At 38.9% G+C, this 22,701-nt stretch overlaps 2 protein-coding genes across 2 annotated transcripts; one reads left to right on the plus strand and one right to left on the minus strand.

Moving 5' to 3' along the window:
• Nucleotides 1-3,626: 3,626 nt before the first annotated feature.
• LOC110092095 (uncharacterized mitochondrial protein AtMg00810-like) lies at nt 3,627-4,550 on the minus strand. The gene has a single exon (XM_020816473.1). The coding sequence runs from the start codon at nt 4,548-4,550 to the stop codon at nt 3,627-3,629; it is 924 nt and encodes a 307-aa protein (XP_020672132.1).
• An 8,608-nt stretch (nt 4,551-13,158) lies between these two features.
• Nucleotides 13,159-14,412, plus strand: LOC110092094. Its single transcript, XM_020816472.1, has 2 exons — nt 13,159-13,205; nt 13,539-14,412. Exons 1-2 carry the CDS (start codon nt 13,159-13,161, stop codon nt 14,410-14,412), a joined length of 921 nt encoding a protein of 306 aa, XP_020672131.1.
• Nucleotides 14,413-22,701: the final 8,289 nt, after the last annotated feature.

Genomic DNA, 22,701 nt, shown 5'->3' on the forward strand with positions numbered 1-22,701 from the left:
ATCTAATAAACTGGTTGCTAACTCCTAATCTCAACAATTTCTCTCCATTTGAATTACTTCATAACACCAAACCCAATTACAGCTTCTTGAAAACTTTTGGCTGTGAATGCTATCCCCTTATTCCCTCGCAGAATCGGCATAAACTTCAACCCAATGCTACACCGCATATCTTCCTTGGATATTCCGACATGTACAAAGGATATAAGTGTCTTGACATCGCTACCAACAAGATTACTTTCTCCCGGCATGTCTTGTTTCACGAAAATAAATTTCCTTTCTCTGCTAAACTCGGCAATCATTCTGCAACTCCAGCTGATATTCCTCCTCTATTGCTCACCCCTGCCTCCACAGTTATACAGACCAAGCAGACTCAGCCTCCGCATGCTAACATTCCTATGCCAACTACTGATAGTATCACTAGCTCTTCCCAGCAGAATCCGGGTCCAGATACCATCCGCTCGAGTAACTGCTCTCAGACTCCCAGTAACTCCGCTCCTCCGACTCACCCGATGACTACCCGTAGCAAAACCGGATCATTGCGACCTTCCATTCGACTAAATCTGCTGCATAAACAAACATCGCCAACACATTCTATTCCTCCTACCACTTATTCAGAAGCTGTTAAAAATGCAGATTGGCGCGAAGCAATGGCTATGGAATTCTTAGCTTTGCAACAGCAAGGAACATGGTCCCTCACTCCTCCTCTGGCAAATACGGCGATCTTAGGATGCAAATGGACATACAGATTAAAATTTCATGCAGATGGATCTATCGCCAAACACAAAGCCAGACTGGTTGCTCTCGGAAACCACCAAGAATACGGAATTGATTACACGGAGACATTCAGTCCAGTCGCAAAGCTTCCCACAATCCGCGTTCTGTTAACTATAGCGCTCCACAATGACTGGCCGGTTCAGCAACTGGACGTAGCCAACGCTTTTATTCATGGAAATCTGAATGAAACGGTCTACATGGCTCAACCTAAAGGTTTTGAGGATACCATCCATCCAAATCACGTATGTCGCCTTCATAAATCAATCTACGGATTAAAACAGTCTCCGCGACAGTGGTACAACACGTTTACTGAATTTCTTGTCACTCTTGGGTTTGCTCATAGTCAATCGAACCCTTCTCTTCTACTGTACAAAATCGAAAACACAACAATTTTTCTCCTCGTGTACGTCGACGATATTCTGATATCCGGCAATAATCAAGCTGTTATCAGTTCCATTCTGTCCAGACTTCGTATCCGCTTCTCTATGAAGCATCTTGGGGAGGTAAATGACTTTCTCGGTATTAAAATATCAAAATTCTCACAGCAGTTTTTTCTTTCACAGGAACACTACGCAACCAAAATCCTCCAGGAAGCGGATCTATTGCACTGCAAACCTTTGGCTAATCCTACGTGTACCAAACCTCCTGAATTTGTTCCAGCTGATTCTCTGTTGCAGGACGGTCGTCTCTATCGAAAGCAAACAGTTTTTTCTTCATAAATCATTGCTTTTAGTGTCAATCAGCTATCCCAATATATGCACAATCCACAACCTCAAAACATCTATATGCTCAAACGCCTTCTAAGATATATCAAAGGTATGATCAATTTTGGAATTCCAATTACAAAATCTAATCTACTCCTTACTGCTTTTTCAGAAGCCGACTGGGCAGGCGATCCATTATCACGCAAATCCACATCAGGTTTTTGTTCATTCTTGGGCGATATGATCATTTCCTGGACGGTTAAGAAGCAAACTACAGTCGCCCGATATTTGAGTATTTTTTTAATGAATTTATTTTATTTGATAATTTATTATATATTTACATAAGCTAAATAGATTTATGTGTTGTTTGCTTATTTGTTTGTAATACATTTAAATGTAAAGTAAATCAAATAGAAAGTAATTAATATATGAATTTGAAATTCATCTTTCAGTTCATTTTTGATGAATTTCAAAATTGTTAAATTTAGATGGATTGCTACATCCAATAATTGTCCGCTAACGACATCCACCACGAACAACCGCTATGGACCACCACCCACCAAGTCCACTTTAGCGCCCTCTTGCGTGCCGCCATCACCAATCGGCCAATGTTTATACTAAATAAGGCTTCGTTTGAGATAACTTTCTTATTATTTTTTAAAGCAGATATTTAGCAGAAAATTTCTAACTCAAACAAAATTTGTACTAAAAGTTGCTTTTAAAAAAATAGTAAAAAAATTGTCACAAATAAATCCTAAACAAAATTTAATTGAAGTTTAATGTAAAAAATAGTCCAAGAGATCATTCTTCCAATCAAATAGCTCAAAACATCTTCCCTATATACTATATGTTATTTTTTTCTGTAGATTCTCTTTCAGCAAACAAGTGACTTATTACCATGAACCCTTCCCAGGCCGGGCAAATTGATGTCTTCGAGTGTTCTTGTAAATTTTTTTATTTTCCTCTTTGGTGCGTCCAAAAAAAAAAAAAACCATAGCAATTAATATAAAAAAAAGAATTAATTAAAAATAAGATAAAAATTAGTTTATATGAAGGCAATTATTGATTATGACCTTACTTTAATAATGGAGCTTAGTATATAATTATATATTACTATGGTGGAAAATATCTTTTGATGCTTTAAAATAAGAATAATTTTATGTTAATTTAACAAAAAATTCGAATATAAAAAGTTATTTTAATCCCTAAAAAATAGGAAGATAAATAAATTTATGACAAAAAAAAAACTTTGATGATCAAATTGCATGGAGGATCACTTTGTACAAAACAAAGTAAATTAGGACGAGTGTGAAAATTATTATATTTACATTGAGAATATTATAATATAAATTCTACATAGATATATCACTAATCTCAAAACAAATACAAATAATTTCGAGCTAATCTGGATAAAATTTTGATTAGGATATTCTCTCACAATTTTTTTTGCTTCAAAGATCCACAAGAAATTTAACTTATTAACTGATAAGATTTGTTAATCTTGACTAATTCCCAGTTATGAGAATATAATTGCCAAACCAATGGAAATTGAAAAGCTAATCATTAAATGCAAAATGTATTCAAAGCAATATAAGATGTCTTAGTTTACAAAAGATGGATAATTAAGTTATTTTTTTATATGGATAATTAAGTTATTATTAATGAAAGTGATTAGTTAAATTTTATGTTGTTTTATTTTTGTATCAAATTTTGAATAGGAATAAAGGCCTACTTTTATTATATAGAAATTCCATAGGAATGTGCATCATGATGGTAGAAAAAAAATATTTTTTTTTTTGTTGAATAATGGAATATTTTCCCCTTTAAGAAAAGCTCCCCTTACCCTCCCCTTCTTTGGATGACCCTCTACGAATTTGGATGACACCATATGCTCATCCACCAAACGTAAATCTTGTAAGATGACTTTAATTAATTAACTGTTTTGTTCGCATACATGGATGAGCAATGATCTAGTTCTTCTTGAAAGCCTGTAGAGCGATGAAGCACACAGGAAAGACGACGGGAAGAAAAACAAAACAGAGAAAATTTTATTGAGTAAAAAACTGTCTCAGTACATAGCTTAGGACAATATTTATAGACGCAGCTTATACAATTCTTTACCAATTACAACAGGACACGTAAACACACTTAAATATGTGTTTTATTGTTTTTAGAATAATCAATGTCTTTATCATTTAATACCCTCCTGCAAGCTGATGCACCGGAGGTGAGCATCTTGCTAACAAGCAGTTTGAACCGTGAGATAGATAAAGACTTGGTGAAAAAATCTGCTAATTGGTCTTTGGAAGAGATATGATGAACCTGAATGCTTTGATTCTTGATACACTCCCGAATAAAATGACAATCTACTTCAATATGCTTCGTACGTGCATGATAAACTGGGTTGTTTGCCAAGACAATTGCCGAGGTATTGTCACAATATAAAATGGTTGGTGAGGTTTGAGCAAAACCGAATTCTTCAAGAAGCCGGCGAAGCCAAATGATCTCTGTGGTAACTGCAGCAATAGCACGATATTCCGCTTCAGTGGAAGAACGTGCTATGGTTGTTTGCTTCTTGACGCTCCATGATATGAGTGTATTGCCAAGAAAATTACAATACCCGGTTGTGGACTTGCGGTCTTGCTGATCTCCTGCCCAATCCGAGTCAACATATGATCGGAGATTCATAGATGAGCCTGTAATCGGTAATCCATAATGAACGGTACCCCGCAGATATCGAAGTATCCGTTTTAAAGCATCAAAATGCTGATCCGTCGGACTATGCATGTGTTGACAGGCTTTGTTGACTGCATACGTAATGTCAGGACGTGTAAGTGTTAGGTATTGTAATGCGCCAACTAATTGACGATACAATGTAGGATTGGAGAAATCCGGTGAAGCAGAGGACTGAGGCGTCTTGATGGATATTGGCGTAGCAACTTCTTTGCTGTTCTGCATCCCGGCCCGGCGTAGTATATCTTCGGCATATTGGGATTGTTGAAGAAGTAGCCCGTTTGGATGTGATTCAGCAGTTATGCCAAGAAATTGATGTAGATTACTGAGATCCCTCATTTGAAAACGTTGATGATGTTTGGATAATAATTGAGATATAAACAAAGAATTGTTACCGGTTAAAAGAATGTCATCAACATAAATCAAAATAAAAATTCTTATGTGATGTTTATGATAGATAAATAGCGAAGGATCAGAATGACTAGTAGTAAACTCACATTGGTGTAAAAATCCAGTAAGCGTTTCAAACCATTGACGCGGAGCTTGTTTAAGACCGTACAACGCTTTCTTTAATTTGCATACATAAGTAGGGTGATCCGCGTCAATAAAACCTGGTGGTTGCTTCATATAAACCGTATCAGTTAGAGAACCATGCAAAAAAGCATTAGAAACATCTAATTGATGTATGGGCCATTTTTGATGTAAAGCTAAGACAAGTAAAACGCGAACCGTAGGAATTTTAGCAACTGGGCTAAATGTGTCAGTGTAATCAATACCAAATTCTCTATTATATCCTAAGGCGACAAGACGAGACTTATAGCGAGAAGCAGTGCCAGAGGAGGTTCTTTTAGTGCGATATATCCATTTGCATCCAAGAATGTGTTGATCCGGTTTTGGAGGAACTAAGTCTCAAGTTCCTTGAGATTGCAACGCCTGAAACTCTTGAGACATAGCAGTACGCCAGTGTTCCACTTTGCTAGCATGAGTATAGGAGGTCGGATCAGCATCAGTTAATTGATGAGTGAGATCAAAAATGACTTTAGGCTTAAGATGACCGGTTTGCCGCCTAGTTTTCATAGGATGAATGGGAGCAGTAGAGGTAATAGGATTGATAGAAGCAGGTTGTGGTGAGGTAAGAGGTCTGGAATTGATGGAGATCTGTGGAATAGAGGAATTCTGAGTTGTATTACCCGAAGGATCCAACGTCTGAATTGCTTGGGACGGCTGAGAGGTATAGTGATAAGAAGTATTGGGCTGGCGCGATAGAGGAACCAGGAGTAACGGAGGCAAATCTACATGAGTAGACTTAACCGGGGATTTATGAACAGAGGATTCTTTTTGAAAGGGAAAAATGTTTTCAGTAAACACCACATGTCGAGATATAAACACGCGACCGGTAGAGGGATCAAGACACCTATACCCTTTTTGTTGAGACGCATACCCAATGAAAACACACGGTATGGACAAGGGAGAAAGTTTAGATTTAGAGTAAGGTCTCAACCAAGGATAACAAAGACACCCAAAAATTTTAAAATGAGCAAAAGAAGGTTGTTTCTTGTATAAAGTTTCAAACAGAGTTATGTGATGAAGATTGGGTGTAGGCAACCGATTTATAATATAAAATGCCGTATGTAAAGCTTCAACCCAAAGTGTTAAAGGAGCATGGCAATGAATTAAAAGACTGCGAATAGTTTCTAAAATATGTCTATTTTTACGTTCCGCAACACCGTTTTGAGCAGGCGTATAAGGGCAAGTATACTGATGATTAATGCCCCAAGATTGACAAAAAGACTGAAAAGAACGATTTAAATACTCACCACCACCATCTGTACGAATAGTTTTTAAAGTCGTTTGAAATTGACATTTAACCATGCGAAAAAACAGAATAAATTTGCTAGTAACTTCAGATTTGTGTGTTAACGGAAAAAACCCAGCAAAATTTAGAAAAGTCATCAATAAACGTAACAAAATAGCGAAAACCTTGAGAAGAAATAGTAGGACAAGGTCCCCAAACATTCGAATGAACTAATTCGAAAGAACAAGTAGATCTAGAAACAGATACAGGAAATGGTAATTGACAACTTTTAGCCAACCGACAACTGTTGCAAGAATGTAAAGAGCCTACATTACACGAATTAAATGGTAAAACAGTAGATAACAGTTTTAATGTTGATCCGGACGTGTGCCCAAGTCGCAGATGCCAAAGATCTGGGATGGTGTTGATGGACAGCAGAGCAAGATCTGAAATTTGAGTGGTTGGACGAACAGAATACAACCCTCTATGGCAAGGGCCTTGAAGAAGAACGTGACCTGTCTTCAGGTCCTTTATTTGATAGCCATTAGAAGTAAAACAAACGATGCAGTTATTGTCGCGAGTAAGTTGGTAAACAGAGAGTAGATTAAAAGAAAGATTCGGGACATGATTTATGTGATTTAGAACGAGGTTACCTGATGGAGTTGGGAGGATGCCGTTACCCGTATTTTGAATTGAGAACTGACGGCCATCACCAATCATAATTTGAGAATTATCGTCATATGACTCCATTGATGTCAAGTTGGATTGATCGGCTGTTAAATGCGTTGAAGCTCCACTATCAAGAAACCAGTCAGAGGGAATGGAAGCATCGGTTGTGCCGATCAGTGCAGTTTGCGCAGGGTTGGCAGTATAATTGAGATCGCTGCGATGCCAACAACGAGCAGCCGAGTGACCTGTTTTAAGACAAATTTGACAGGTAACATTGCGGTAAGGATTTCGATCACCTCGATTGGTAGTAGACGTATTTCCACGACCACGACGGCCGCGACTTGCATTGAATCGTCCTCGGCCACGACCACGGGATGCCGTGAGAGCTGTAGAGGTATCCGTGAGGTGCAAAGATTGTAAATCTTTTGCAGTTTCTTGAACAATATTTTGTTCTTCAGAACACAAAAGACTGTACAAATCATCTAAGCCAATTGGTTGTAAACTTGTGCGGATTGCAGTCTTGAAGGAGTGATAGGATGATGGGAGGCCATTAAGTGTGTACAACACAACGTCTTCGGGATCGATATGACTGCCAGCAGCAGCCATGGCGTCGACTTTGGCTTTTATGTCCAGCAAGTAATCGGTCATAGAACGATCACCTTTGGTGACGTGATGGAGATCATTTTTCAGTTGAATGATACGAGATCGTGTGGTGGATTGAAGACGAAGAGAAAGAGTATTCCAAATTTCGAAGCAAGAAGTGAGAGATAAAACGTATGGTAAAATAGTCGGAGTGATTACAGAACATAAGGCAGAAGCAAGATGTTGATCTGTAAGACGATTTGAAGCATCGGTAAGAGAAAGAGATCCGTCCAAGAAACCCATGAAGCCATTTGCACTAAAGATCTTTTCCACCTGAGATCTCCATAGGGGATAGTTGTCTGCCGTAAGAGAGGAAGGAACAAGATTCTTGATATTACTGATCAAGAATTTGAGTTGAGGAGTTATCACAGTGAGAGAAGAGGAATCAGAAGCAGGAGTTCCTAAATGGGAGGAAGCCGATTGATCGACCATGGAGAACGATCGATAAACGACAGAAGCGGAGAAGAGAGGAAAAAAAAAATTTAGAACCTGGAGAAGTCCCGCTCTGATACCATGTTAACCTGTAGGGCGATGAAGCACACAGGAAAGACAACGGGAAGAAGACACAAAATAGAGAAAATTTTATTGATTGAGGAATGCCCAACAGTACAAGACAAGACTATATTTATAGACACAGCTTATACAATTTCTTTACCAATTACAACAGGACACATAAACACACTTAAATATGTGTTTTACTGTTTTTAGAATAATCAATGTCTTTATCATTTAATATAATTGGGCACTGATCCAATCAAATCAACTAGATTCAAGCTCTAGCTAGCTATAGTTCAAACTTTCAGAATGCCTAGAGATCTACGCTTTATCTTTTTTTTTTTTCTTTGGCCAAATGGAGCTTAACAATTTTAATATTAGTAATCTAGCTAATATAATGAAATTGTTAAATGAAATTCCTTTGCCAAAAAAATTCAAATCTATCAGAACGTTTTCACTAAAAAATTATTAATTTAATTAATCATTTTGTATGGATATGTATAGAGAAAAAACTGCTACATTTTATTCTAGACTTATTTTATAAGATCTCTTAATTTTCCTAACATTATTTTGAATAAAAACTTGCAAAAATCCAAATTTTTTGTGGGCTCCGAAAATTCGGCCCCGGCCTTCGCCCGCACTGTTGTGCTTTCTTTGGCGATGGAGTTTTAACGGATAAGTTCCAGGGTAAATTTTGGAAGGCAGATGGGTTTGTAGATAAGACACTACCCAAAGATTTCGCCCTCATTTTGCGAGGACTTTATGATCCGAGTTCTGGTTTCCTATAGGCGCAAGTCCCTATAGTTAATTACCCCTCCCGATAATGAGAAAGAACTTTCGATTAAGGCTAGTCGTCAATCAGATATGTAGGATATACGTATTATCTGGTATATAATAGCAGCAATGGGCATTTGAACTGATTGAAGAATTTAGGAATTTAGAGGATTGGAAAATTTAGAGATTTGATATTCAAAATTGAAAATTACACCATCTTGCACTTAAAGCGGATGGTGGGGGAATGGATGATAGACCCGATCAAGATCCCGTGGTTCTGTCGTCTCGGGCCATCGTGGTCCCTGGTCTACTTAGTCAGAGGAGGTAATCGACCCAACCTGATAAAATGATCCTTGTCGGCAGCCATGGGTTGTTTCGTCCAAGGGGACCTTGTAGACCTGGGTTAGATGTTTGCCTAAGAAGACAAATTTGAATCCACCTTAGCAGACAGAGGGCTTTGTGCCCTATCAATCATATCCTATTGATTTATATCTCAAGGATTTGATGCCATTAAGGAGCATATTGGCTCTGTCAATAACTAGTATTTCGTGGTGCCATTTGGCGGCAAAACCACTCGGTTCAGAGGACCCCGGGTTATAACCGTTTATCCTGCGCTGCCATTTGGTAGCGAAACCACCAGTTACATGACACGTACCACGTCCTTATTGGCAGGAGATTGTTTGAGAATGGATCTCAGTGATATTTTTGACTAGGCATTTGGCTCTTTGTGAGCTGAAGTAAATTTTGATTTGTCCACCCCGGCAAACTATTGCGGAGGGTGGATGGATTTTTCTTTGAGTGATTGATAGTTTATTTCAAATTTTTAAATATTTAGACTTTGGGATTTGTGGAGTTTGGATATTTGAGTGGACTTGTGGGAGGCACTTTGAAAAATATTTGTAAACCCCTCCGGTTGAGATCTGCATTCAACACGGCCATCATCGGGATGTTATGGGTCATTTGAAAATATTTATGTCTTGAACCTTATCGAACCTATCGACTTGCCGATAGGGGATCGGGTTTGGTAGGCTTTGTGCCTTTATTAGTGAATTCATATTGTTATAGGCCTTGAAGGCCTAGTATGAATGTATTAAAACCAATACACCGGTCGCCACAATCATATATTTGTTTGAAGGTTCGAACCCTGTCGACTCCTATAGATTCGTATAGAAGGATCGGGTCCGAACTTGAATTCACTTATCAACCCTCACAGCATCCCTATACGTTACGTGTGTACCAATAACACGCTCGTAGGGGCCCATGTGGGTGTTTGGGGGCATTTTCATTTATAGACTGAACCTTGTCAACTCGACCAAGTTGTTGATCGAGGATCGGGTTTCTCGTAGGCTTTGTGCATTTATTAGTGAATTATTTTGATTATAGGTCTTGAAGACCTAATATAAATGTATTAAAACAAGTATATCAATCGTCATGATCGTTTATTTGTTTGATGGTTTGAACCCTGTCAACTCCTACTGATCCATATAGAAGGATCGGGTTCGAACTTGAATTCACTTATCGACCCGGATAGTATCACTAGACGTCATGTGTGTACTAATAATATGCTCGTCGGGGCCCATGCGGGTGTTTGTGGGCATTTTGTAATTATTTATTGAACATTGTCGACTCCTATTACTTAGGAGGACCGGGTTTGAATTTATTAACCCGCACAGCATCCCTAGACGTCGTGTGTGTACCAATAACACGCTCGTCGTGGCCCTTGTGGGTGTTTAAGGGTATTTTGTAATTATTTATTGAATCTTGTCGACTCCTATTACTTAGGAGGATCGGGTTCGAATTTATTGACCCGCATAGCATCCCTAGATATTACGTGTGTATCAACAACATGCTCGTCGGGGCCCATACAGGTTCTTGATTATATACCCCCCCCCCCCCCCTTTTAGTGTACCTATGTGTATACAAACTACGATGCACGTACGGGGGCATTTACTTCAGACTTTGTTGATGCATTCTATCTTCTTGTACAAAGGTTACAGATCCGGTGGTGTGGCGTAGCAGCTTCTAAATATAGTTGTTTGTTACTTCGTACATGTAGATTATCGTGCACTACTTGTTGCTTTCTGTAGGTGGATCGTAGTGTACTAATGAGTCTCCTGCTTTTATCATTGGTTTCTTTGTATGTTGATTGGAGGAATCTCCTATATTTGCTTGCATGTCGACTGATATCAATTATGGAAGGATTATGTGTCACTTTGAACTTGATGTTTGTGTATTCATCTAAAATTTTTTCCTTCTTCGTGGTGCTTAAGAATCATTTGATTTTTCTTGCTCTTCATCAACCTTTGCTTGTGGTTTAGACGATTATCGAGTTTTGGGAAAACTACTACACTCATTGTATGCTAATTATTATTGTCCGCAAGTAGGTCATCGTATTCTTTACAACCATTGTTGATTGTTAATGGTGGATGAGCCTTGTTGAACATCATAAATCTTCCACTGCCATGTGAAGATGGTTCAGATGTTGTGTAGCAAATTTGATTAATAACATGTTCATCCCAATCAATGTGATGCCATATTGATATCTCAATGAAATTTCGTGTCTTGATTGCAATCATATCATTATACTTTCCAATCAACCTTTGCTTGTGAATAGATTGCATTCATTGATGGCTCCACCTCTTAGTGCCTTCAGACTTATTTACATAGATTTGTAGGCTGACTGATATCAACACCACTGGCTTTACATTATTTCTGTGTAAATTAGAAGTCCTATTCATATTGCTTGTTCATTTGCATTTGATCATTTTCTTTGATGTATCTTCTTGGAGCTTGATTGTTGTATTTAAGTTATACCCATTACAACTCCCCCAAGCATATTCTGTTAGCATATCATCATCCCACTTGCATGTTTATTAGTGTCTTCATTCAAATTGAGATGATTTTCCTTCATTTGCCATTGATTATAAACATGTCATGTTGAAAGTTTGCGGCTACTCCACTTGATCACTAACTTGTACTTGATTGCATGATTCTTCGTCATGATTTGTGAGTGAGGCTCTACATTCGTTGCAAGTCTTGTATGTTCTTTCTTTCCTTTGATTTGGACATATTAACTCACCAAATATGATATCACCTTAAATATCATATCATGTATCACATTTTTAGTTTGATGTCTAGGCTCATTTCAAGTCCAAGTTCTCGGTCGAATTTGATTGAAGTTCAAGCCTTTTTTGTGGTTCATTTAAGTTCCAATTCAGGTTCAAGTTAAGTTCAATGTGATTTGATCCAAGTTCTTGTCCTCTGCACAAGTTCATAGTCAAGTCCTCATAGTTTTGTTGAGTTCAAGTTCAAATTCTTCCTCTTTATTCAAGTTATAGTTCAAGTAGCATTTAATGTTCCTTTAATTTACAAGTCCAAGTACAAATAATGTCCCATGTTGTTGTCTAAGTCCTTGTCCTTTTCGGACAAAAATTCGAAAGCCTCCCGGCGTCTCCCTCGTTTAGGGGAAAAACTAAGAGGCCACCTATCCGTCACGTTAACAAAGACGTGCACGGTTGGTGTTTGTGAGACATCGCGGTGGTGATTTTTTTTATCCACCACGCCAACAAAGGCGTGCATGAGGTTTTAAAAAGTATTTTATTTGAAAAGCAATTTTTGATTTCCCCCCGATCGGAGGTACTTATGAGCGACCCCACCTCGCCGTAGGTGCTGCACCGGGGTCCCATCCCACCACGCACAACAAAGGCATGCATGGGTGGTTTTTCGATCTGCCACGAACATTGAAGTAAAGTTTTAGGTGATTACCTGCCTCATCGTAGGCGCCGCACCGGGGTCCCATCCCACCACGCGCAACAAAGGCGTGCATGGGCGATTTTTCGGTCCGCCGCAAACTCTGAAATGGGCTCTCGAGGTTTTGAGTTTAAAAAAATTCGTACCTTCACAGGGTTGTCGGTGTGACGGTGAGAAGCAAAAAAATGAAACTCTCTCTCTCTCTCTCTTTTGAATATCTTCTCTCTTTTTTTTTCTTTCTTTTTCTCTTTTTTTGCTTCTTTTTTTTTAACTCCTCTTTCTCTTTTTCTTTTCTTATATATACATCAATAATAATCACTAAAAAAGCTTTTTTTTACAATAAATAACGGCAATAAATGAAATAAACAGTATTAATGATAGAATAAAATAATGAGATGGACAAGCAATATTACTAATTTACTATTTCTATGCTTCCCTTTTTTTTTTTTAAATAGCAGATTGAGATATGTTCAGCCAATATGAGAGAAAAGGGAGGGTTCAGTTGAGTGGGCCAAATTATGCAGCTAACTTTTGATTTTAAACAAGGCAACCTGATATCACATGGGTCAAATGTACTCAGATAGTTGAAAATCCAATAACTTTGAATTTGAAATGTATGGGCAATCTTAAATCAACACCTGTCATCTAAAACTTGTGAGAATCTTTATGTAGAAACTTAATATGGACTATTTAAAGCATTGATGCCTTCCCCCACCCTTTTTTTTACTACACAGTAATTTCCCAGGACATGATATCATACTCTGAAATTTGAAATAATGAAAGCTGCTACCATTAAGATGCTCTACTTAAGTTGAGGGCTGTATGGATGTAAGAGCGAAAAGAGATGGGAAGAACTGGAGTGCTCTAGGGTTTCTCTCCTGCCCTAGTGCCGCCTCATGCTGATTTCTCTTCTCGATCTCCTCCTCCGGCGTTGCCGGAGGAAATTTTCTCCTCTTCTTCGTGGACACCTCTCTTCTTCCATCTGATTTCCCCCCTCTCTGTCCGCTTGTTGGCAGCTTGGCCAGCTTGACTCCTAAGAACTTGAGTCAAGTTTTTGCACTAGAGGTCAGTACCTCAAAAACTCTTGCTTTTTTCTCATCATCCTTCGAAGCCCGAAGTTATTCCCTTCTCGTGTGAAAAATTGAGCAAAGGAGATGTGAAGATTGGAATTTATGCTTGGTTGGCTATTCGATTGGGCGAAGGCCATTTTATGAAGCTTTATTGGGTGCCATTAAAAAGACTTGGAGCTTGTCAGGTTCTGTTCAGCTTCTTTCGTTAAATGATGGCTTCTTCCTTTTTCGGTTTTCTTGTCGGGAAGATTTCGACATTGTGTGGTCGAGAGGAGTGTGGTTTCTGTTGAGAAAACCGTTCATATTCCAAAAATGGCATCCAAAGTTCATCCCTAAGAGAGAGGAATTTTCCTCTGTTCCTATTTGGGTGAAAATCCACGACTTACCTCTAGCATATTGGAATTCTGAGGGGAGGATCTCTCGCATTGCTAGCAAGATCGGGATTCCGGTTGTTGCGGATAAACTCACTGAGCAAAAGGCAAGACTCACATATGCAAGAATTTGTGTTCTGGTTGATAATCTCACCACCTTCCCGGAGGTGATTCATGTCTCTTTGGACGGTGACGATGTTAGCCTGAAAGTTCAGTATGAATGGCATCCGTTTCCATGTGACCACTGTAAGTCTTTAATGCATTTTGCATCTTCATGTCCGTCAAAACCTCAACATGGTGTTAATGATAATGCCAAGGCTAAAGAGGTAAATCGTGGAAGGAGTTTTAGCAGGCAGGCCCGATACCGAGCTAAATCTAAACCTCAGAATAGGCAGTCTGAGGTTAATGTGGACAATCCTGAAGTGGCAAAAACCATTACTGAACCTTCCAGTCAAACTAAGGCTATCAGCACCAATGCTTTAGGTCAACCTTTACACTACCATCCACACTCTCCCACCCCTAAAAATTCTCCATTTAAAACTGATGTTATTATTGGAAATATCCCTTTGAGTAAGCCTCATTTTTCTGAAGATGCGATTGTTTCAGGCATTCCTAATCTAAACTCGCCTCATTAGGCTAACTCCTCCTCTTCTAGCACCCAGAACACTTTATCTACATCTTTACCTAAAGCTATAACATCTCCCAATAGATTTGAAGCTTTAACTATTGAGGATGATCAAAGTCAGCAAAATGAAGCATCAGAGCATATGGAGAGAAAATTGGGATACTCTCACTCTGATCATTCTAAAAATTTGGGAAAGAGTAAACAACTAACCTCTAGTGTCGTCGCTAAGAAACCTGCAAGGGAGAAGCAGTCTAAAAAAACCCAAGCAAATCAGAATCATTAATGTCTTTCCCACCCATGGCGGCGTGAGGTTTGCATTTTGGAGAATAGGATCAATGTACTATCTTTACAGGATCCTTTCTTTGACTCCTCTCACTCTCTTTTCGTGAACGAAGCTAGCTGTCACAGCTTTGCTCTTAACTCTTTAGGCCGGATTTGGATAAAATGGAATGCATCCAAACTAAGTTTCAAGCCTTCTCTGATTTCCTCTCATTTAATTTCTTGTATTATTTGTGTTGCTAACCAACCTATTATGCAGCTTTCTGCCATATATTCCTCTAATAGTGCTATTCAACGCAAGAATTTGTGGGATTTTATTGCTCAGATTGCTCCTTCTAATCATCTCTCTTGGGCTCTTATTAGGGACTTCAATTGTTGTCGATTTGCATCTAAAAATTGGGGGGGGTACTCCTATTACTCTCTCTGCCTTGACTGACTTAAATAATATAATTTTCAGCAATGGTCTGAATGACCTTAACTCTTGGTTTTAAATACACTTAGTTTAATCAACGCTCTGACAAGCCTATACACATTAAACTAGACCAAGTTCTTGTGAATGAGGGGTGGTTGGATGCCTTTGCTGATTTGTATTGCTCAATTCAAAACCCCTCCTGCTCAGACCACTGCCCTATTATTCTCCATTCCAGTTTGAATTTTCAGATGCATCACAGGTTTCTTTTTAAAAACTACTGGACTAAGCTTGATAGTTATTGGGATCATCTTGTTGAGGTTTTTTCTAAACCCTATGTTGGTAATCCTTTATCCCACTTCTGTAGCTCTCTAAAACTTTTAAAAGGTAGCATCAAAAAAGAGATTTGGTCGTCTTCTACCTGTATCAAGAGACATTTAGAGTATTTGTCTAAAAATAAGAACTTCTGTTGGGCAAGCTTCAAGTGGATCACAATAATCCGGTTTTAAATTTATCCTATAAGGAGATCACTACTGAATTAGCCAATTTCAACTCTATGCATACTTCTTGGATAATTCATAGAGCTAAGGTGAATTGGTTGAAATATGGAGAGGATGATTTGAAGTTCCTTTTTTCTAAAATTCGAACTAGGAGGGGTGGTAACAAATCAGTTGTGAATTTGCTTGCTAGCAATCCCTCTTCTTCTAGTTCAGATGTTATTTCCACCATTACTATGATTACTTCTAAGAACTCTATAACCCTGTTCCACCAGCTTTCTTGCGGCTGGAAATCTTTCCCATTGGGTCTATGCTACCCGACAGCTTTGCTTATTCCTGTACCTCTGCTGTGTTGGACGATGAGATTAAAAAGGTGGTTTTCATGGGTCTTCCAATTCTACTCCTGGCCCGGACGGGTTTAATTTTTATTTTTATAAAACGGCTTGGCACATCATTGGTCCTTTAGTTTGTAGAGATATTAGATCTTTCTTTCAAAAATGTTATATGCCTAATGGAGTTAAAGCCACGGCTCTTGCTATCATCCCAAAGAACAAAAATGCTATTGCTATTTCTGATCATAGGCCGATTGCCTTGTGTAACTCTCTTTACAAAATTATTGCTAAGGTTATTGCTGAAAGATTAAAGCCGGTTATGAACTTGATTGTCATGGACAATCAAGCGGGCTTCGTCAAATCTAGAGTCTCCACCGACAATATCCTTCTTGCTAGTGACATCCTTGCTTATGCTGGCAAGAATAAGAGGTAATTTTTTCTGTGATAAGCTTGATGTCAAAAAAGCTTTTGACTCTGTTTCCAGTGAATTCTTGTTAGCTAGACTTCTACAAAAAGGTTTTCCCAACCTCTTTGTAAACTGGATTAAAGCCTTTTGTCAATTTTTCTATTGTGCTTAATGGAGCCCTTGAGGGGTATTTCTCTTCTTCTGCAGAGATAAGGCAGGGTTGCCCTATTAGTCCTTATCTCTTTTGTTTGGTTATGGGCGCTTTCTCTAATCTCCTTAGGGGAGGGGCTTTAGGGGAATTTCTTTTGAGGATTATTCTATTAATCATTTGTTATATACAGATGATGTGCTGATTTTTTGGGAGGCCACCATTGATAATTGTAACTTGCTGGCTAACATTTTAAGTGATTTTGCCAATGCTTCAGGTCTCCATATTAATTATGTCAAAAGTGCTATTATGTTTCCAAAACATTTGAGAAACACCACGAAGATTTGTCAAGTCCTCTCAATTCACAACATTATCTCTAAAATCACTTATCTGGGTATCCCTCTGTCTTTCTACAAGCTGAAAATTGAAGATTATTGCCTCTTATGGATAGTGTTAACAAGAAAATGAATGGTTGGAAGGCGAACTTGTTGTCATTTGCTGGTAGGCTTCAATACATCAAATTCACTATCCATAACACCATTGCCTACTGGATAAGGGGGGTCATTCTTCCTAAAATTGTCTACAAATATGTTAAAAAAACTAGTTCTAGGTTTTTATTTTTTGGTGATTCTCATATTTCTAATAAGATGCATATGGTGTCTTGAGACAAAATCTGTAGGCCGAAATATAAGGGGGGTATGGGTATCCCTTCCATTTTTGCGTTGGAATTTGCCTATAAATGTTCTGTCATCTTTATGATGTATAATTTCCCTTCCCCTCTCTGTACTTGGCTTCTCTATAGATATAGGTCTCCTTGGAGACCTCCACCTGCTTATGCCTCTAAACTATGGAATTATGTTAATTTGTGAGACTGCTGTTGGTGTGAAAGCTAGTTTTCAATTTAAAATTACTCACAATGCTCCTATCTCTTTGAGATGGGACCACTGGTGCAACAATGCCACTATCTCTAAATATTTAGGAGGTAATTATAATGAGGTGATTCCGGATTGCCTCTAGAAAGACCTCATTTCTTCTTCTCACTGGGTTTTTCCATAAGATTTTTCGATGCATTTGAGGACTGCTTGTGGGAATTTTAATATTGATGGGGTAGCTGGTCCTTGTCTGTTTTGGAAAAACGGTTCAAACTATAAGTTCAATAGTTTCATTGAGGAGTATTATTCGGATATTCCTAATTGTTCTTGGCACAAACTTGTGGCCCAAAAGGAATATCATTAAACATTCGATTTTTGTGTGGTTGGCATTAATGGGGGGATTGAAAACTGCATACGCTCTTCAAATCAGGAACATTTCTGTGCCGGATATTTGCAGTCTTTGTTTTTTACACAAATAATATGTTACTTATTTATTTTTTGAATGTTCCTATTCATTCTATATCATTACTGCTCTCATTCCTGGATTACAAAGTTTTCTTCTTAAGCCCAATATTTTGCAGATTTTGGATTGTGTAAAATCTGAGTTTAAAGGAAATGCCGAGGTTAAATTTTTTTACAAAATTATGACTTGTTGTGCCATTTATCACATTTGGAAAGAGCGTAATAGCAGAAGGTTTGGAAACTCCTCTCTCTGTCATACTACCTTACTGCTTAACATAAAGAGGAATATGTTTGAAAAGGTTCTGAAATGGAAGAACTCATGGGATTTTTTGGGAAAATGATAACGTGCCCTCCAGTTTGGCTCTGGAAATGTTTGACTAACTGTTGGGTTATGTGTTTCACTTTCCTTCATGCTATTGGTACAAATCTACTCTATTTCTTTGCAATGTCCCTTCGAGATTCTGGTGCAGGTTGTTTGCCTGCTGGTTTGCTGCATGGTGGATTCACTGAATCATTCGGGTGGATTGTTTTTTGCTGCTAACGGTTGGGAATTTTTTTAGCACAATAATGATAGCTGCAGACCTTTCTCCCCTAGGAGGGTCTGCGTGGCAACCAGGGGATTTTGGGACTTCGTATTGACTGCAGCGCCTGAGTCCTGCTTCATGACGACCTTTCATGAAGTGCTGAAGAAGTTTTGAAGTTTATACCACATTTTGGCCTCTTATAGTTTCTTCGGTTTGTTTTGGTGGTATAGTTTTTGAGATCTTTTTATATTGCTTTCCCAGCTAAACTTTATTTTTTTAGTTTTAGCTGATTGTAATTTTACCTTTCCCTTTTTACTTGTATGTTCTCTTTTTTCCATAGTAATACAAGGGCTTAGGCCCCAAATTTTCCACAAAAAAAAAGACGCTCTACTTTACTAAGAAGAAGACGAGATGATTTTTTTTTTTTAAGATTCTGTTTCAATCTCACGTGAAAAAACATGTGGAGAGGGAATATATTGCATGCAAAAGCTGCTATTCGATGAAAGTAAATGAGAAAAGATCGTTGTGAGGAGAAGCTACAGTGGTCGTGTAGAGACGGGAGAAGGGTGCAGTGAAGTTAGACAGAATAGAGGTGTCGGGCAAGGAAGATTTGAATAAGGGGTTGTTCGGCCAGGATTTTGGCTCAAGTGGATGGAGGGTTGGTTGTTTCGCCGGACTAAGCAACCTGGGTTGAAGAGGACAGCCGTGAGGTTGATCTGAAGGATGGGTACGGCTAGACTGAGGTTTCGGCTGTAGCTAAAGACGTCCGGCCTTGAGCGGAGCTGACCTGGGCTTCTTGACTTCGGAATAAGCCATGGTAGGGAGGATGGATTGAGTGGAGATTCTTATGGAGTTCGGTTTAGAGGCACAGGCATTGACGAGCTTGGAGCAGGGACAAACGGGAGTTGCTTTGATAGAGGTTTGGAGACGGGGTTTGAAGCAAGGGATCTGGTTCAGGAAATCAAAGGGAGACCAACTCTAAAAGCTCTGGGAGGAAGGAGTTTTTAGATTTGTCGTAAGCTATGGGGAAGAAGGGCGTGAGAGCTTTCCAGTGAGTATCTTCCAATCCTTAAACAACATTGATTCCTGTCTTAAGACCACCCCACGTATCCATTCGAGGCAACCGGCAGGATTTGCGTGATTTCTGAGCAAAACTTCAACAGAACGAGGAAAGAACATTAATTTGAGATTTGAGATTAGTTCTGACTTCTGATTTTATTAGACCTAATAATAATATTAAATAATAAAATATTATTATTTAATTAATTGATAAATCAGATTGGTGGAAGTGTGATAACCCCCTCCAAAAGGTTTCGATTAAGATGCCTTCGCCTAGTAATGTGTGCATTCGCCTCAAAATTAGTGTGTATTTCACCTCGTTTAACGTGTCGAATTCATCGATTATCAAAATTAAATTAATTGATAGTGCATTTAGGGTGTTGACGGCACTCCGGATGCACCGACGAAGTCCGTTTGTCAATCGGACGTCATTCAGCTGTCGTCGAGAATTAATTTCCTCTAAATACATATTATTATATTTGAATCGCACTTTGAAATTTGCGACACCACCTCAAACGATCCAATTTGATCAAATAAAATGTAGACACTTAATGTCGACGATGTTCCGGACGCAACGGTGCCATCCGTTTGGCAATCGGACGTCATGTCGTCTCCGTAGAGGCAAATTTCCTCGATGTGTGCGCCCTTGCATTATATTAGGATTGCCTCGAGATATGTGCCACCAATATGAGTGCTTCAAATTGAATAAACAAAAAAATACAAATTTTAGAGGATGGCATTATTCCGGACGCAACGGTAAAGTCCATTTGTCGATCCGACATTGTTTGATCAGCCTCGCGCTTTAATTTCGGGTGTTGGTCATCCCTTTTGACCGGTCTCATCCGATTCTATTGTGAGGGTCCTCGACCCAATAGAATTCAGTATCCTGATCGCAACGACGTCGTCCATTTAATAATCAGGAGTTGTTTGACTCTTCAAGTGACGTGCGGTGCCAAGGTACATATTGCTTTATTCAGCAGTTTGGGTCCTTTATCACGTGGTTTGAGGTATAGGGGTCAACATTTTCATTCCAAAGGAAAAAATGATGAATATAGTTAAACATTATTAATTAAATAAAACCTCAAAAATCACCAATTAATCTAAGAAAAATTATAGTTTATTAATGTAATACATCTGACTTAATAGCTTTCTAATTAATCTTCTTAATTTTCAGCCAGACTAGCTAATAATTTAATAGTCAATATATATCGACACTGGGAAATAAGAAAACAAAATAATCATAACATAGGCAATGTGAAATCACTTTTATTTAATTCCATTTTGTTATATCTGACTACTTAAAACTGAGAGAACTGCAGCCAAGGATCTAGCTCCTTGGGCGGAAAAGGCAGAGAGAAAAGAATTGAAAGAAAAAGTAATTCATATTCATTAAAGCGGTACAGCAAGTGTATTTATAAGAATACAATGACATAAAGGTAAATACATAACAACTAGAGGGAAGTAATGCTAACTGCCTCCCTCAAATTAATATATCATTCGAAGGTTGAATGATTAATTTGCTGTGAAGGGCGTTACACCGATTGATGGAGAAAGGCTTTGTTAGAATATCAGCGATTTGATCCGTTGAGGAGATATGAGTAAGTGTTATGTCACCAGTCCCAATGTATTGCTGAATGAAGTGGTAGTCAATCTCTATATGTTTGATTTTGGGGTGCAAGATGGGATTCTTTGAGAGAGCTATGGCGGAAACATTGTTGCAGTGATTCGTGGTCGGGGATAGATGTGGAATATGTAGTTCTACAACTAGCTGACGGAGTCAGAAGACCTCTGAAATGGCAGCCGATAGAGATCTATATTCTACTTTGATAGAAGATTTTGCAACCGTGACTTGCTTTTTGATGGACCACGAGATGAGATTTGGGCCCAAGAAGGTGCATAATCCCGAAATGGACTTTCGATCCATGGTATTGGTGTAGGAGTTTAGAGTGAGGTCCCCGAATGTGATGGGGAGGCCGAAGGATATGGCCCCTTTGATGTGCAGAAGTAGACATTTAAGAGCTTGAAAATCTTGGACGGTTGGTTGTTGCATGTGTTGGCAGACGAGGTTGGTTGCAAAGGCAATGTCAGGTCGGGTTATGAATAGATATTGTAGTGATCCGGTGAGTTTATGGTAGAGAGTTGGGTTGTGGAACGGTTGCAAATTGTTGTGTTGATGTTTGGATTTCGGCGTAACATGAGTGGGCGCTGCTTTGCAATCATCAAAGCTGGCATCATGTAGAAGTTTGGTGACGTAGTGTTGTTGTGCGAAGTAGCCGGTTGGAGTCTGAGTACTTGAATTCCGAGAAAGAGGGAAATTTGACCAAGTTGCTTGAGAGTGAATTGTAAGTGTAGCTATTTTAACAGAAGTTGAATGTCGGACTGATCGTTACCTGTGATGAGAATATCATCCACATAGATTAATATATAAATGAGAATAGAATTTTGATGAAATATAAGGAGTGAGGGATCAGAATGACTAAACCCGAATCATTTGGATTGAAGGAAGCTTGTTAGTTTCTGGAACCATTGGCAGGGTGCTTGCTTGAGGCCGTAGAGTGATTTGTGAAGCTTGTAGATGGAGGTGGGATGGTGTGGGTCCTCGAATCCTGGGGGTTGGCTCATGTAGATGTTGACTGGAAGATCGTCATGCAGGAATGCATTAGAGACATCAAGTTCGAGCATTGGCCAATGTCGTTGAAGAGCAAGAGTGAGTAATATATATGCAAATACTAGGCATTTTCACAACAGGACTGAAAGTCTCGGTATAATTTACTCCAAATTTTTTATCATCGCCAAGAGAGGCAATACGTGCTTTATAGCGATCGACTTGGCCGGTAGGGAGAAGTTTGGTTTTAAAGGTCCATTTGCTATCGAGGATCGGTTTATCTGGTGGAGTGGGTACAAGGGACCAGGTGCCCAGTTTCTGGCGAGTCGTGTATTCATCAAGCATTGCTTTATGCTAATGGTCGAACTTGTTCGCTTGGGTGTAGGTTCTCGGAGTAGATTGGGAAGGGTGTGGCATATGAGATTAAAGATTTGCTTCAATTTTGAAATTTCGAATTTAAGATGAGTCTGCATGGGATGAGTGTTGGTCGGTCTGGGTTGATGAGGGGAAGGAGTGATTGTTGGAGTGTGAGTTGGAATCGAAGTATTTATGGAAGAAGAGTGTGAACGACTGGTTGGCATAGGAGATGGTTGAGTATATGAGTTTGATTTGAGGGAGGAGGTGGGACGATTGAGGTGGTAGTAGATGATGTAAGAATGAGGAGAAGGGGTGGGATGGAGTTGTTCGGTAAGGATTGAGTGGGAGC

The sequence above is a fragment of the Dendrobium catenatum genome, unplaced genomic scaffold, assembly GCF_001605985.2.
Source record: "Dendrobium catenatum unplaced genomic scaffold, ASM160598v2 fragScaff_scaffold_1416, whole genome shotgun sequence".
Classification (NCBI taxonomy): Eukaryota; Viridiplantae; Streptophyta; class Magnoliopsida; order Asparagales; family Orchidaceae; genus Dendrobium; species Dendrobium catenatum.